General features: G+C 35.1%; 1 protein-coding gene across 6 annotated transcripts in view; it reads right to left on the minus strand.

Annotated features, from left to right (window-relative positions):
* The window catches only part of Raph1 (Ras association (RalGDS/AF-6) and pleckstrin homology domains 1), a 104,267-nt gene that overhangs the window by 29,034 nt on the left and 62,548 nt on the right, over window positions 1–12,685 (minus strand). For 4 of the 6 annotated variants that reach the window (XM_063237295.1, XM_063237293.1, XM_063237290.1 and 1 more), the window contains 4 exons: window positions 9,011–9,085; window positions 2,191–2,268; window positions 1,621–1,780; window positions 597–718 (listed from right to left, as the gene is read on the minus strand). In XM_063237295.1, coding sequence (XP_063093365.1) covers window positions 597–718; window positions 1,621–1,780; window positions 2,191–2,268; window positions 9,011–9,085 — 435 coding nt within the window. The remainder of the gene's footprint in view (window positions 1–596; window positions 719–1,620; window positions 1,781–2,190; window positions 2,269–9,010; window positions 9,086–12,685) is intronic. The other 2 variants (XM_063237294.1, XM_063237292.1) reach the window with 1 other exon arrangement.

A 12,685-nucleotide genomic window follows, 5' to 3' on the forward strand; every position in this document is an offset into this window, starting at 1 on the left:
GTGAGTTGTGATTAAGCCTGCAGAAAAGCTATTCAATACCTTGCTGTTATTTTTCTCATTACTACTTTTTATCATGGAGTTGTTTTTCCCTACCACACTGATTTCTATAAAATATCTAGGTATTAGGAAGTAGTAACTCAAACATGATTTTGGAAGAAAAGTAACATATTAGAATGTGGAGCCATTTCTAATCAAGATAATTGTGATTTGTAAAAAAAAAATCCAAATGAAATAGATTAATAGTGGAGATAAGATCTTCTTTTCTTTTATGAGGTGAGAAACTCACCAAATCAATTACTGGATTCAACACAGTTCTGGGTTACAGAACAGGGAAATCTGGTAATTCCCTGGGGCTACTTCTGCTTCCACACTGGTTTATCTCCTGAGAGATCTGACACCAGGGTCCTGCAGCCTCACTACCTCGGTAGCAGTAATGAATGCTCCTGTGGGGTCTGTACCTGCAATGCCCCAATCAAGTGGATGCCAGACTCCTAACCCTACTAATTTAGCAACAAGAGAATAAAATGAGTTTCATATCTAAAAACTCTGACCTGAGATACATATCTAAAAATCCTGAATAATCTACTCAGTCTTACCTGTGGGTTTTTGAATAGTGCGTATTTTTCTATGCGTTCCATAAATATAAGCTTGTTTTGGCTATCTCTTGTCCAATTGAGAAGATTTTCAACCAAGTTTTCATGATCTTCAAAGATTCTCTCTATTAAAAAAAAAGAAAGAAAAGAAAAAAATCAGTATGTTTGTTAGTATTTATCAAAATTACATTAAAGACATGAAACCTTGCAAAGTGATTCAAATCAGAATTATATTCACTTTTTTTAAAATTGAGGCTGAGTCTCACTATATAGTTTAGGCTAGCCTTGAACTCACAGAATACACTTTTTTTTTTTTTTTTTCAGAATACACTCTTGCCTGTCTCTCAAATGCTGGAATTACAGGCAGACACCACCACACCTGGCCTAGAATCATAGCCTGTTAATCAACTCTAACATCCTGGGCCCTCACATGTTCATTTTACAAACAAGGAGACAAGCCCTAGTGATGTGAAGTGAGTTAAAGGAGGTCACATCAATGACAGAGAGTTAGGACTAGAATCTAAGTCTTCTGATCTCCAGCACATCATTCTTTAGCCTCTAGCTCTTTTCTATCCACTCTTAAGTTGAACTTTTTTGTTTTTGTCTTTTTGAGACAGGGTCTTGCTATGCAGTTCAGGCTGGCCTTGAGCTCACCCTGTAGCCCAGGCTGGTCTCGAACTCACAATGATCCTCCTGCCCCAGCCTCCTGTGTGCTGGGATTACAGGCATGAGCCACCACGCCTAGCTCTTACATTGAACTTATGTTAAACAACATATTTTATATACTGATTTTTTGAAATCTGTTGCTGTTGTTTCTCTTAAAGTTAAAAACTAGTACAGAGATACTGATACCACATCGCCATTTTAAACTGGAAATAATATTGTATATCAAAGAATTCTCAAAATATTTGAGGTAAACTGCTTAGAAATTTTGCAAGAAAAGATTAAAAAAAATGCTTCAAAATGCTTCTGTAACATGAAAGCTATAGAGATCACATAAAAGTTTAAAAGCAATGATGTTACTAACCCATTTGTAACTCAGAAATGGTTTCCACCAGCGACCAGTCTAAACCATAGCCACAGTGGGACTTGTCCATCAGGTTAGCCAGCACTTGTCTCACTGTCTGCCTCTCGTCCACCATCATTGTTTTAGAACTGTCGTCAGACATGTGGACTCTAATCACCAGCTATAACAGGTAAAAATGACATTCAATGAAAACCAAAATAAGCATCCTGGAAAGGATTTGAATATTCTTAAGTGTCCAAGTGTAAATTGAAATACAAATAATGATCTTACTATGTGAAATGGTACACTGAGTAACCTACCTAAATGAATTTAAAGCCTTTAAAAAAATATAACAGGTTAAGAGTGTTATGTAAAGATTATTCTGTTTTATTGTTTTAGGAGAGTTTAGAAAAAGTTCATTCTTTTTATAATGTATCTCACACACAAAAAATATAAGTGTGAAAAATACATTAGAGGAACGAAGTCCTCATCCACCATTTCATAAATGGAAGGAATTTATTAAATAAACAAGGCAAGTCTTTGTAAGTCCAGAAAACTGAAAACCCCACCAAGCAAACGCCCATGCGTCACCTTTTTCACTTGTGCCTCTTTAATTTTCTCCAGGGCAACTCTGATCTTCTCAGCTTTCAATTTTGCTGCCTGTTCTTCCTGTGGACACAAAGCATTTCAGATAAACTATCCCTAAAGTAAGAATATGTGAGATGTCTTTTCTACTTTTTAAGTATGTTTCCAACACTGAATTTCATTACAAATATACTGATCATACAAAGTATGTTTTAAAAATAGTCTTGTTTACAAAATGAATGCAGACATAGTGTTTAGAAAATAGTTGTTTTCTTTAAAATGTCTTACAGTACGATGAAATTCCATATTCGGGGGGGGGGGAATCTGGTGTAGCAAATTAGTAAATCTGATTTTGTCAATACAAAACCGACATCTACACAGCCCTCCCTGCCAACTTAGTTTTACAAAGCCAATTCTGCACTTATACTTCCTCCAAAGTACATAGTTAAGTTTGTGTATTCATGTTTTGATTTGTTACACAGAAAATGTATAAAAAGATCTATAGCAAAAAATGATTGTTTACTTATCTCTTTATTCACACCTTTATTAAAAACTTGAGAAAATATAGGTACAGTTTCATTAATATACTAATATAAAGGCGGCTGCCATATAGTCAAAGTTTTACTTTGCTTTGGGAATTTATAAATATAGTCATATCAGTAAATTCAAATTTATTTCCATGGCTTCATTAATAAGATTTTTTAAAATGCTAAATATAACTTTCCAAGTAACTTAAATTTTAGTAACTGCTATTGCAAAAAAGCTAGTTTACACACAGTAATAAAACTTAGAAAGAACTAAAATCATGTGATATGTACTAGTCTAACACTAGTATACTACTTACTTGTAATTTCCAGCAATAGGCCATAATACACTGTAGCATTACTCTTTAATTGAAGAAAAAACAAAAGCTTATATAAATAGACTTCTGTTAATAAAAGATTATTTTCTATTCCCAAACTCTTGATTGCTCTGGAAAACAGCTAAGAAAACTACAAATTCTCATCTTATATATTTCCTTAAGCATGTATTTTTTAAAAGAAAAGAACCTAATTATATCAATCAAACTTTATCTTCTCTGAATTGTAATTAAAAAACCACAATCCTGGCGTTATTCATCATCAAAAAACTAAAGCTTCCAGGGCAAAAAAATTAACAGGTTTACCTCCTGTTCACTTAACTTTATCAGTTCTTACATATGAATCCCTTTTCTCTCCATTTCATATTTTCAGTTGTCTCCCCTCATTTCAAGCTTAGTATTTACTGCTCCGTGGAACACGGAGACAGTGCTAAAGAAAGCAGAAAGTCTGCTTGCCAGAAATCTGATCTCTTTCAATGAAAGGAACCAGTGAATTAACATAATAACTAAGGTCTGGAAATTCTATCTGTAAACTGCATTAGGCAGACAACAAAGAAATTTATTTTAACAATGGCCAGGGTGAGGTAAAACTTGGTTTTCTACTATAACCTATATTTTCTATATTACTATATTTTCCTGACCTGAAGATCAAATTATATTATTCCCTACCCTTTACATGAATAAACAAATAGACTTATAAAATAACTGACTGCATTTTAACAATTTTTTTCTTATAAAAGCAAGCTATTAAAGAAAAACTACTACTATTAAAACTCATTCTCTTGAATTGAGTCTGACAGAAATATCACTGTTAGGTAAATTACCAAACCCTGCATGTGTTTTGAAGATATACAGTATAGGTTTGAAACACTTAAAAACTTCCAAGTAACTGATTGTATAAACACTCCTGGAAAGCATTTTCCAAGGTCTCATCATTATATTCGTATAAACGGCTACTGCAGCAAAAGAAAATTTATCCAGATATACTTGCAAAATTCATTTCATTTTGATGAGGGAAAGCCAACATGGAATTAATGCTTTGTGTTTTTGGAATACAAATATGAACTTCTAAAAAATTGAAATTCTTTACAATATAATTAATCTTCAGATATCAAAATAAAGTTTAGGATATGTTCTCAAACCTGAAAATATTTAACAAAAAATAAGGAATATTCAAGAAAGTAAGGCAAGTCAAAAACTGAAAATGAAAAATGGTACTGCTACTTTGGAAAACACAAATCTAAACACACTCTTATCATATGACCCAGTAATCACATTTCATTTATGTCTAGAAAAAAACCTACATGGGTGTTTATAGAAGCTTTATCTTAAGTGCCAAATCTTGGAATCAACAAAGATGTCTTCCAGTAACTGAACAGGTAAACTACATGCATCTTGACAACAGAATCTAGTGCTAAAAAGAAATGAGCTATCAAGCCAGCAAAGGCACAAAGGAATCTTAAACAGTAACTTTTACCAAGTGAAAGAAGTCAATCTGGAAAAGCTACAAATCATATAATTCTAACTATACTATACTCTGGAAAAGTCAAAATTATGGAGACAGTGAAAAGATCAGCGTTTGCTAGGATGTTAAAGAGGCAGAGTACAGAGGATTTTCAGGGCACTCAAACAACTGTGTCTGACATTCACTGTGGAGACACATGTCAGAATCTGAAACTGCCCTAAAAATAAAGTCTATTTAAATATGGGTATGTGCTTAAATATTACATTCTGATATTAGTTACAAATATTAAAATATTTGCATGCTATATTTGAAGCAAAGTTTTCAATGACTGGACTAGCTTACACTCATTGATCAGTTTCTGCTCCACACTGAATACGATTAAACAAGAGATTGTGTACAGTTAACAAGTCAGTTAGGTTTCCTAGCCATCCATATGAAATCATTTTTATGTAAAGTACGTGAGATGGGGCTATTTTAACAAATCCAAATGTAGCGATTCCTCCATTTGTTCAAAATACTCTTCAATAGCTACATAAACTGGTCAGTGTAAAGACCTGCAAATTCAAATTTTAAAGCTAGTTGTTTTATCTGAATATCATTACTGGAGTAAAACTGAAAATGAAATACCTCAAACTGCAAATTGCATAATATTTAATGCTTCCTATGGGTGATAAGCTCTTTCTCTGTGAGTTCTATTTGTTATGTACTATAATTAGGCCCAAGCCATTATTTTAATTGTAACTTATGAGGAAAGAAATTGCCTTAAGGGCCAGGGATTTAGTTCAGTGGTATAAGCCCTTGCTTGCAAGCACAAGATCTCAATGTTATACAATATAGGAAAGAGCAATAAATCTTTGCTAATTTGTTTAGATGGCATATTTAGAAGATCTCCGAGTTTATAAGGAAATGCAAAATCTATGTTCAATATCAAAAGGAAAAAGTTTTCATTTTACGTTCTCCCAACAAACTGACCTTAAGTATTAGTACCTGCTTGTAATACATTTAATGAGCAAGTTCTTTGTATGGCCCTCACTTTTTGACTACTCTTTTCTTTATACTGTCTCACAAGTATCTTAAATATGTGAAAGACACTTCAAACATATAAAAACAATTTTCTTTTCTATCCTTCTGTTTAAAGAGCCAGAGACAACCCATTTTCTACTGCTGAGTGGCTATCAGTAACCATCAAATACCAAGCCTCCTCAAATTTACATAGAAGACAAACACTTGGTGAAGATCATATGATTAAATGAAAACCAATGCTGTGGTCAAAAGTGTTAGAGAGTTCTCTGTGTGGTAAGAATTAGAATACTCATACTCAAAACAGAGTCACGGCTGCACAGAGTTAGTGAATTCCTTCAACTGAGAAATTAAAGGCATTCTAGGTTAAAACCAAACCCAGATGAAATTAAGACAGAGTATTCGGAATCTAGTTTATTTGAAAGATTATAACAATTAAAAAGTTATGAAAATTAATGATTTAAAGAGAACTTGGGGTGATACGATTTAATGCCCATCAAATATTCTATTCTATAAGGCTGCTCAGAACCAATATAACAATAGTAACAGTTTATTTCCTCTCAAGAAATGATGAAATCAACAGTTTCTGAGACGAAAACTAACATTAGCTGAACACCTGTAACTTGCCATACTATGAGGCCTGTTACAGGTGCAATCTCATTTAAATCTCAAAAAACACAAGGCCAATATTATTAGTACACTTATTCATTGTACAAATTACCAATGAAAGGTTCAGGAAGACTCTCATCTTTCCAAGATCATATAGGTAATATAGTTACCAACTGACTAATTACTTCCACCATAATGGTAGAGTTCTTAGTGTCCTTTAAGGGTTATAGCTTAAACTTTTCCGATATAAGTAAATAAAAAATTGCTTGTCAAAAAGACATTCAGTAATACTAATAAAGAAGAGAGAAAATGGTGGTTAACATTTAAGCATTCTTGAACTTAGACAACTCAGAAGAGTGGTCAGAAACTGGTGTACCAGGCTATTTGGTAGGAGGAGCCAGACTGGCTGAGGTGTAACACAATGCGAGAGCACATACTGAACATATGCAAGCACCTGGTTTGGTATGTTGCACACGTGTGCGTACACACACACACACACGCCTTAATTCAGCTTGAAAATAGCCAGGGAATCTGGTGGAGAGGGCAGTACATTAGTACCAAGAGTAAGGCTCATCTGAGAGGCCAGTGGGTTGGCTTGCCTAGGAATTTCTGCTGCCTCTTACAGGTCTCCCATCTCAAGACCACCCTAAATGCTCATGTTCTACGTGACTGAGTGACATTTCTGCTAAAATCTCTTGCTGCACATAAGCAAGGTGGCCTACAGAAGGGGGCTAGAGCCAGAAGTTGGCCAAATATACTGGTGCTGCTGGTTTGGTAGTAGGTGAAGATAAGATGTGGGCAGGAATGGCTCCAATACTGCAGTCAGTATCACTGTCTTTGGGAGAGGGAGATGAGAACTCACCCAGCCCATTTATCCAAAATTTGCTAAAAACAACTCTCCCTATGGGAGGAAATGTTTTGTTCATCACTGCCATGTCAAATAGTTGTAAATGCTGGCACAAAGAGAATATTAAGTATCAGTTGGGTGAATCAAGTAATTCTTTCCAACAGTTTCCCAGTGGAAAATGTGAACCTTCGTATGACTTGAATGATCTGGCTCCTGCCTGCCTCCCTAAACCCAAGGCACTTGTACCGTCACTTAACCAAGGTAGCTCTAGCAACATGGTCCTTCTTCAGCTTCTCACTCACACCAAGCTCTTTTTCCTTGGCCTAACTATATGGAACAACCTCTTCTCCCAGCTAGCTTCTTTTCATTCTTCAGGTTATAGTATAAATGTCACCCACTTAGATCTCATCATCTAACTGAAATACAGCCCTCATCCTTTTCTCAGTTTCTACTTCTTTACGTTTTCTTCATAGCATTCAATAGCTTAGATATTTTTTTTACATGCTTGTTCATTATTAAATCCATAGGTTGTGAGCTCCTAAGGGTAGGGGAACATGTTTATTTTATACAATGCTGAATACCAGCACCCAGCATACAGTAAATATTAAATAAGTAACAAAATGATAAAACATTTTAGAACAGTGTACAAAAACAGACTACAGGAGGGACAGGTAAAGATAAAGACCCAGCTGTCACAGTTTTGATAAGATGTAAGAACCTATTTTACAAGAATAGGAACAATAGACCCCCTAGAGGTCAGGCTACACTTCATTCCATTTTGAGAGTCAGAAGAGAGATGCCAAGGATGATCAGCCAGCTTACCCTGGATCTCTGGGACAGTGGCAGTATTCTAAGCAAAGGAAGTTGGGTATGAATGTGGGGCCTTTGGGAGAAGATGGGCAAGGCGCCTAAAGCCCTGTGGATGTAGGTGGTAGTAAGATGCTGGTGCTCTCCCAGCAACCCTCATAGAGCTCTGCAAGTGTGGTGCTCTCAAGAGAAACAGCTGACCCACAACAGAGACCTACCTGAAACTGTGAGTGTAGATTCCAAGATTAGACAGCAAACAGGAAAAAGCGCCGAGGAAGAAAAACTGCTCTGGTGGTAAGGTGCAGCCACAATCTACTTCAGTGTCTGCCCTAGCCTAGTCTTTATGCTTCCACCTCCGCTCACTGACCTACAAAGAGAAACCTGGGCAAGCGAAGGTGCCCCTCGCTCACCCTGTCAAAAGATTTTCTCTTTGAGCTACTGGGCAGGTTTTTATGTTAGCCTATTGTCTTTCATAAGTTTAAAAGGTTAGCAAGAAATGAACAAAAAAACCCCCAGATACAACTTAAGAGACATTATTCAAAATTACTATGGACATTCGTTAAAAACTATAATCAAATCTGATATTCTTGAATTATAATATTTAAGTAAGATAATGAAATAAGGCCATGATTTGAAAATAGACAGAAAGCTATTCAGCTTCTAATTTTTTTCCTGGATAGTGATGATAACTGCTAAGGGATTTTAAGTTGTTATAAACACTAGCACAATGAAAATCTAGCTGGACTGATTCAAATCATTCTGAGGATAGAGAACTGGGAACTGCAGCTTTCTTTTCCAATCTAAGTCCTTATAAACCAAGATAAAAGTAAATGTTTTGATAACACAAACACAAATTATAAAACTTGCTACAGAAACTCAACAGTTTGGATAACCATTAGAGTAAAAGTTTATTTTGGCAATATTTTTTACATTTTAAAATATGAAATTAAACTTGAAAAAATTCAACATACTTTTAGGCATTTACAGAAGTTTAAAAAGTGGTGAAAATTCCTGAAAATATTTGCTACTCTTCAGTATTATTTCATAGTTATTAAGATCAGGTATGCTATTACCTTCGGTAAGATAAAAGATAACTTTTATTAAGGACAAAGGTGCTAAAATGACAAGCAATAACATGAAAGCACAATCAAAACCAGAAATTATATTCTACCTACAAGGCAGTAAACAGTTACATGCATGAAGAAAGCAGTAGTGTCACCTTGGTCAGCAAATGAGAAGGTTTTCCTGCAATGTTTCTCAGAAGAAGGGATGTTTCCCTGTCCAAATAGGAGTGCTTGTGCAGAAAAGAAAGAGAAAACAAAAAAAGGAAATAACAGAAGTCAGTGGAGGCTTTATATGTTTACAATATAAAGAGTCAAAGCAAGAATGATTCTCTGTAATTAATCTCTTATCTTTTTAATAAACTGAGTAAAGTATGTCCATAAAGAAAACTTTCAAAAAAGAGAGAGAGAGAAAAAAAAGAGAAAGTAAAGAAAGGGGAGATAAAGACCTCATCTGTCATGTATGCCTGCAGATATTCCCAAGTGAATCTTCCCAATTTGTGGCTCTTTGGGAAAATGGTAACACATACACAAGGATCACAGAGCCAGTTTGGCTTCTAGGCCAGTACTCATGAGTCCTGTGCAAAGAGTGCAATTAAATACACATTTGAGATCAGTGACCACCATATTCCTTCCTGTTGTGCAAGTCTATTAAGGCTCACATTGCTTTAAATAGTTAAAACTGATAGGAACACGATGTGATCATATCATTTGAAAAATTTCTGCAACTGTTTCTGATCAATTCAATGATAGTCATCCCAAGAGGAAAAATACCTATAAATGTTTTGGCTAACAGAGACACTAGCTTTCAGTAAAATTTTATGGTCCTCATTATAGAACCATGTTGCATAGTAAAGAACCTGAACAAAATATGAGAGATATGAACAAAATATTAAGAAGTTTCCCTCCTGTTTTAAATTAATTGAAATATATTTCCATAAAATGATCTGAACATTGTTTCTATCATTCCCTGGCTTAATAACCTTTTAATACCATGCTCTAAATTTACACAATTATATTTATCCTTCTTGCTTATTCCAAAATAATTCTGAATTAGTATTCATTTTTTAATGCTATGCATTTACTAGTCACCATTGGCATTAACACAGCACAGTGGAGTTACACAAACAAGTTCTATAATAGTACAGGATGCAATAAATTTAAGTTGTTCTGACAAACATTATTTGGAAAGAAACTTATGCAAACAAATACAGTACTACAGCTGCACCCATTCAAGAAGAAAATGATCCTAGGTGATAAACATGGTATTTTAGGATAGAAATTTACACTACTTTAAGATTTATACTATGTTGAGTTTGCTGTGTGTGTGTCTGTGTTTTTTTTTTTTTTTTTTTTTTTTTTTTTTTTTTGTCTGTTTGAGACAAGAGTCTCACTATGCAGTTCAGCCTGGCCTTGAGCTCACTTTGTAGCTCAGTCTGTTCTTGAACTTGCAACAATCCCCTTACCTCAGCTTCCTGAGTGCTGGGATTACAGGCATGTGCCATCACACCTGGCTCTATGTGTATTTTATTGCCTGTAATATTAAAGCTGTGTTTGAAGTTGAGATGAACCTATTCTCATTCCTCACTCATTTCTTAAAAACAAACAAGAACCCTGAGGTTAAAGAAAAACTGAAAATATTCACTAAGATTCACCACTAACATGGTCAAACAGTACTCAGAAGAGAGAAGAAAATTACCCCTATGTTCTTGTTTACCTAGATAGTATAGTCTACCTAAACATAAACATTGGTTGGTTCATCCATCAAGATAGTAGGCAGGCAGAAATTTCTGAAAATTCAACTTAGTTTAAGGTTAGTGATCTGCCAAGACCAAGGAAAAAGTTGAGAAGGATAAAGAACAAAAGCACAATTAAAAAGAGCAACTATAACTTTCACTGCTCTTATTCCCAAACACCTTTGTTATTCACACAAAATTTAATTTCAACATCAAATTCAAAATTTAAGCTTTAAAAACAAGAGGTACTCAAATTCTCTGAATCCAAGACTTCAAGTCCCTCAAAATTTATACTATGAGCAGTAAGAGGCAGTTGTTAATTTGTTTCAAGACTCATTAAGTTAATCTATTTTAAATATGATACAACTTAAACATGAAACTATGAATGATAAACATGAGCATAAATCATGTGATCATTATGTATATCTAAAATATATCAATAAACAATAAATTATGCTGTACTTGGATGTACGGTAGCAGGTAGAGGTCAGGTCCATGTTCTTTCCATCTATGCTACAAGTATCTGTAGCAGAAAGAACAGACATAGAAACCAAAGGCAGCAAACTCCTCTCAGTAAATTGCTTTCTTTACTTACTCTTCCCTATGATATTAGTCAGGGTCAACTACATACAGCCACACATAGCTCCCAGAACTCCTTGCTTGTCAGAAAGCAGGGGCAGGGTGTGTGTGCGCGTGCACACATGCCTGGCTTGGAGTGGAGAGGAGTGCTGGCTACTGGAGAGGTTTGCAACAGGCATAAGAAGAGTGGTATAGTTGAAGGTTTGAGAACAGGAAGAGACTAGTTTTGGTACTTCAGCCCCAGCTTTGCGATGAAGACATGTTGTTAACCAAAAATGTACATAGTATCATATAAGTAGAGCCTTCTTTTATTTTGTTCTGTACACCACTATAAGTACAAAGTCAGAGGTTTCTCTGTAATTCATTTTATGGGCTTGTTTTGTCTGTTCCATTTTTTTCCCCTCTCCACTTATTTAACTATTTTTCAGGTTCTAGCTTGGAGACTGGAAATTGTAGGCACTGCAGATGAAAACAAAGATAGGCAGGCATTTCTTGCCTTAGATAATTTAGAATCTAATAGGTAGATACAGACTCACTGGCAACTATAGGGCCATGTGTTCGGTGGAAGGGGCCATGCAGGAGATGAGTACCTTTGACAAAACTGGGGGCTCATTAAAGTGTGTCTGAAGAAGCTTATAGTTCTAAAGAATGAGTAAGAGGTTCCAAAGATGCAGTTGGGCTTGCTAATGAGAACAGAATAAACAAGAGACTATCTGAGACCAGCAGTGCTACCACTGTCTTCAGGTAAGCACTTCATAAAATGGTGAGGACGTTCTGAGCTGTCACAATGAAGCACAGAGAATTACCAGTATTTGTTGAAAGGGAAACAGAAGTGCCAGATGCCTGTCAAGCATATAAGAATGCCACACAACAATTAAAAATCTCACAACCTGCCCACATCATTTTAAAAAATATGTTCTTATCTAGAATATCACAGAGAAGGGAAATCGTTTGTAATAATCCAAAAACTGTAACCTAACTTTATTTTATATGTAAATACAAAATAATTTTATAAAGTTTTAACTTTTAATGAGTTTTTAAGGAATGCACGTGCTCTGTGAAATAAATTGAGGGAATTCTGCTTTCCTTTGTTCAAATATATAAAGCTATTCACAATGCTGGAAAAATCATTTTACTGATGGAAACCTAGTTTGAAGTAAAAAAAAAAAATGACTTGCAAGAATTTTGTACTTCCCTACTTTTTTCCTTTGTCTATAAACTGTCTCAGCACATTATTTCTACTTCAGTTACTTCCTCTTTCCTCTTACAACATACAAGTGTGTCATGTTTGCTGTCAAAAGAGATTTTAATTCTGGGAGGCACTTACTGCCTTTCCTTTTTTTTTTCCAGTACTGAGGATGAAACCCAGAGCCTTTGCACTGAGCTACATCTCCAGTCCCTTTTCCCCTTTTTAATATTTTAAAAATTCTGACACAAGATCTCACTAAACTGTTAAACTGGTCAGGCTGGACTTGGAAATTGTGATCCTCTTGCCTCAATTTCCCAGAGTGCTGAGAT

This window comes from Cavia porcellus, unplaced genomic scaffold (assembly GCF_034190915.1).
Source record: "Cavia porcellus strain 051 isolate PalLab524CR breed Dunkin Hartley unplaced genomic scaffold, mCavPor4.1 scaffold_26, whole genome shotgun sequence".
NCBI classification, from domain to species: Eukaryota; Metazoa; Chordata; class Mammalia; order Rodentia; family Caviidae; genus Cavia; species Cavia porcellus.